General features: G+C 43.4%; 3 protein-coding genes across 3 annotated transcripts; all 3 read right to left on the minus strand.

The window, feature by feature from the left end:
- Positions 1-159: 159 nt before the first annotated feature.
- PHALS_06213 (uncharacterized protein) lies at positions 160-779 on the minus strand (the record flags this gene model as incomplete). Its single annotated transcript, XM_024719461.1, has 2 exons — positions 160-571; positions 676-779. 2 exons carry the CDS (start codon positions 777-779, stop codon positions 160-162), a joined length of 516 nt encoding a protein of 171 aa, XP_024584757.1.
- Positions 780-1,095: 316 nt separating this feature from the next.
- On the minus strand, positions 1,096-1,810 carry PHALS_06214 (CRN-like protein; the record flags this gene model as incomplete). The annotated part of the gene is made up of 2 exons (XM_024719462.1): positions 1,096-1,685; positions 1,756-1,810. The coding sequence occupies 2 exons, from the start codon at positions 1,808-1,810 to the stop codon at positions 1,096-1,098; spliced, it is 645 nt and encodes a 214-aa protein (XP_024584758.1).
- Positions 1,811-2,674: 864 nt separating this feature from the next.
- Positions 2,675-3,049, minus strand: PHALS_06215 (uncharacterized protein; the record flags this gene model as incomplete). Its single annotated transcript, XM_024719463.1, has 1 exon — positions 2,675-3,049. The coding sequence occupies one exon, from the start codon at positions 3,047-3,049 to the stop codon at positions 2,675-2,677; it is 375 nt and encodes a 124-aa protein (XP_024584759.1).
- Positions 3,050-4,456: the final 1,407 nt, after the last annotated feature.

Consider the following 4,456-nt stretch of genomic DNA (forward strand, 5'->3'; position numbering starts at 1 on the left):
GCCCATCCTTACTTCGGAACGCTTCACACGTAGTCACTGCGTCGATAAAAGGAATGAACGGGTAGTCGGGGTACCAGTAAGTAAATTCTTAAGTGTGCTTAGGCAACGATAGCACGATTACGCATTTTCGCCGCTGCAAACGACGTTGGCCACCCGGATTTATTCGTATATCGACCCTTCCCGCATTTTCAGCACAACCGGGTTTCGTTTTACGGATGCCCCACGAACTGCGTTGTGAAGCAATTGTTCGTACGCGACCCAATGGAAACCGGCACCAACAGATTTTGCATACTTGTAAACCTCTAGCTGCTTGTCCGTGTCAATTTTCCGCCTCAACTGGCTCAGCACATATCCGAAATCCACAGATACCTTCCACCATCGACTGTCATGATATTTCACTTTTTGGTTGCAGTCAGTGATGTAGTGACGCCGCAAACTATCCACTTGGCTCCTGGTTTGTCCCCTACCATAGTTGTACACCAACTCAAACGCTTGATCATTTCCCACGGCACAGCAGTCTCTCGCCACACGCTCTAAAGGCGAGCGCCGTTTCATACAGAACTCGCGCATACTGCCGCCACTTTAGAAGTACTGCTCATTAACAAGTTTCGGAAATGGTGTATCCTGCCGCTTGATCTTGCATAGACCAGAACCCAGTTCGTTAACTTCGCGTACTGCAGCAGGTCAACATCACGCCACGCCGGCAAAATCACAATGCGTGACTTGTCGTCTTGTTTCGCGTCAAACTGGCACCATGTTGCGAGAACATCGAATGGCATGTAGTTTTTGTCGGGGCATTCCACTTTTCTTGATTAAAACCATCAACTAGGACATTTACACCCTTGACTTGGCAATGGATAGCTTTAATATCATGAGATTAGAGATCCGAAAGTCACGCGTACGACCCTCGGCCATTAAAAAACACCACTGCGTTCATACGCTTCCTTTCTTTCAAGCGACGTATGACAAGCACCTTCTTCCTCTTGATGCACGCCAGGTAAATGCAACAAGCATGAGAAAGAAGGACTTATCGACTCCCGGTGAGCCTACTATAACAATGCGATCCTTCTGGAAGTGCTGTTTCTTAATTACCTTTCAAAACATCACTTCCGCAACCCGAACGAAATAATACGGGGGGAAGTCGCCGAGTCCTTCCCAAAACTCATGCAAGGTAGGTATCATGACAATTGGGTCGTCACTCTGTTGCGTGATAGACAGACTGTCGAGTCGAAACTCGTCTTCATGCACGGACAAAGGTCTGAACTTGGTCAGCGTCTTAGACTTGATGGCTGCCACGGCGGGCTTCTGGACATCAGCAATTTCATCATCAGCTGAACGCTTTGACCCGACACTCGGCGGAGGAACCACCATTAGCACGTGAATTTGCCGCGTTTGAGGTGGTGGCATTCCATTCGTCTCCAGCACATCCCAAAGCGAATAGGTCGAGTATCTCTCACGCTTTGTATCCACCAATGACACTTTTTCAAAACCCGGCACCGCTTTTCCGTCTTCTATCGCAGCAAGGTCCGCACTTGGTAGCCATCCTGCGCCCTTCTTCGCCAGGAGGAGACGCAGGTCCTTAGCATCACACGTGATCGTCACTGTATTCTTCGCCTTGATCGCATCCTTCAACACAGAAACCTTCTTGCCGTCGTCGATAGTCACGTCGAACGAGCCTACCTGGCCTACGATTGCACAATTCAGTGAGACTTTAGCATGGCGGATTCTGGAAGAGAGGGAGAAATTCTGTCATACTGAAGAGAACGTGAAGGTGTGTGACATAGATATTCAACTTATGATGAGAGGTCATGTCGCGCTATCAATGCGAAGAATGAAAATGATTTAAAGGCGATCGATTTTGACAAGCTTATAAGAGAACTGATACTTGTGTCAAATACGGAAGACGTCCAGAAGTAAGAAGGGCGATTGGTCATCGATAAATGATGCTTTGATTCATAAAGACAATCAGCTTGATGAGAAACTTTAAGTGAGGTATACCAGAGTCGAAAACCAAGCAATTTCACATGTATAAGGTGATCCGAAACGTTTGATGACTTGGGTCAAACCAGTGATACTATTAAACGTTTTACTCAGAATAATCAGATCTCGAAATTGTTCTTAAAAATATAATTTGACTGTTACGGTCTAATTTATATGATTTTTTACGACAAACTATTCTCCCAGATTTCAAGAAAATCACGTCTGAATGAAGACCAAATCATACAGAATGTCCGAAAGAAGTTCGAGGATCATTTTTGATTGATATGGCAATCTAATCTTGTTATTATAAATCTGATAAGTATGTCTACAAACGAAGACCTTCTTAATTTTGGTGTACACACCAATTTGAACCTTACTTAATTTTTTAAAATTGCTTCTTAGTCACTAATAACTGCTCTATCAAAATTACGATAGAGCATCATAAAAACCTCCCAGCAGATTAATCTGATCGTTAGTTACTGTCAGAATTAATATCAACCAGAAGAATTTCTATTTAATGGACACAAGTATCTAGTTAAAATTGACGCCACATTTAGTAACTCATTGTCAAGTTAGAACTCCACTTGATTCAGAAGATCTTGCTCTGCATGATTCTGAGATGAATCGGCGGACACTTCCTGGATGGCGGTATTGTAATAGATAAAGCGTTAACTTGGAACGGAAAAGACAAACTTTATCGATACGTGACGTGTTCGGCGATCTTGTCAAGAAGTTTGATCTTTTTCTTGCAATTCTTCCACATACGCATAGTCAAAGGTACGCATTTGCCGGACACGACCGTTTTCATTGCACAACTGTCGTTAAGCTTTTTAGGAATTAGGACTGGTGGAATAACCATATGACGCATATGACTCAAACTAAACCGTGTGAGCTTGGTTGGGTGTGACGTAAGGATATTTTGCTTCAGTGCGAGCACATCCTCGGGCAGCTCAATGGCCACGGGGCGGGAGAGACGGCGGCGAATTCTCGAGCGCTTCGAAGGCCCGTGAGCTCGGGGTTGTGACCAGTTGTCGCGAGACAATACGTATCGCTGAACAGATACGCCCATGCCTAGAACCACCAATGTCGTATAATTTCGATTCTGAACGAGACAAACCTTACGAAGAGCTGGCGACCGATCGATCAACTGCACGTATAAAACCGTATACCTCACGATTGCAAAGGATTGGCAACAGAAAGTGGGCACTCGTTCTATTGGACATGTTGCAGTACGTTTCATGTACAAGTCCAACGTGCCTTGCCGACGACTGTCACATTTTGTGTCAGGTCTATCCCATTCTAAGACAAGCCTTAAAGGTGCTGGATATGCGCTCAATACCGCAAGATTGAAGCATAACACCGAGGATATACTTCTATTGATCCTTAGTAAATCAAAGACTGAAAAGTGGTCTTGTCCGACATTAGGCTCTTTGTTTTTAAAAGTTTAACTTCAAAGTTTTTATATGATTTCTTACGCGTGATGGTAAGCAACAGATCCTTACGATGTGATGATTACAGCCTTGTACAACATTAGCAATGACAGAAGCATGTCAATAGCGACGCTACTGCAGGGAAAATGTTGGTCCTAAAATATGTCATCAAGTCTCTGTCCTGTGCATTCTGCAGCAAAGGCAGTGGTCATTTTACAATTAATTAAGCTATACCCCACGTTAGTACATTGTGAGTTAGAAAATTATCTTCAAATAAAGTTTATTTTGAGCTAGTCTTCTGTACATTTGATTATACCACAAGAAATAGGCACTCAGAAATTCCGGTGCACCTGAATTTTCAAAAATCCGGCTACCACTATATACGTTTTATCCAGAGATCGGGATTAGGATGTAAAAAGATACGACAGAATGCAAACTTTCAATGATAATTACCGGCCAAAGGAAGCACATGGTAAGACACCAAGTATAAACATTCTGAATTGATGAATCGGTCATGTTCAAACCAATTTCTCGACTTTTATGGGCTCGCCATCACAATTTTGCACAAAAACATCGCACACACACAACCTAAATATGTTAACGACGATTGCTCAGGATGAAAGCTTATGTATTATTTTGCCAGTATAGAAATCTCCCCGAAGTGACAAGATCACCTCGTTCAATCGACCTTCATTTTGTGACGAAATGAGTATAATGTTAAGATACAACGCCATATTCAACGCTTAAATGAACAGTTTGATTTATTGAATGTTATATATTTTATCATTTCTCGATTTGGTGTGATGGAAGAGTCGTGCGTCATCGATATAGGGTGCAGCGGAGCGGGTAGTACTCGGAGATTTGTTCCATGTGGTGTGTCTTGCGCTTTGAGTTGTTCCACATGCAGCGTGTGAGCGGCACTCTGCAACCAGAAACGATCGTAGACAACGCGTGTTGGTTGTTTAATTCTTTTGGAATCTCGACAGGAGGAACTACGCGCTTCTTCATGTAACTCATACTAAAGCGTTTAAGCTTGGTCTTGTGTG

Source organism: Plasmopara halstedii, assembly GCF_900000015.1.
Source record: "Plasmopara halstedii genome assembly, contig: Scaffold_2956, whole genome shotgun sequence".
NCBI lineage: Eukaryota > Oomycota > Peronosporomycetes > Peronosporales > Peronosporaceae > Plasmopara > Plasmopara halstedii.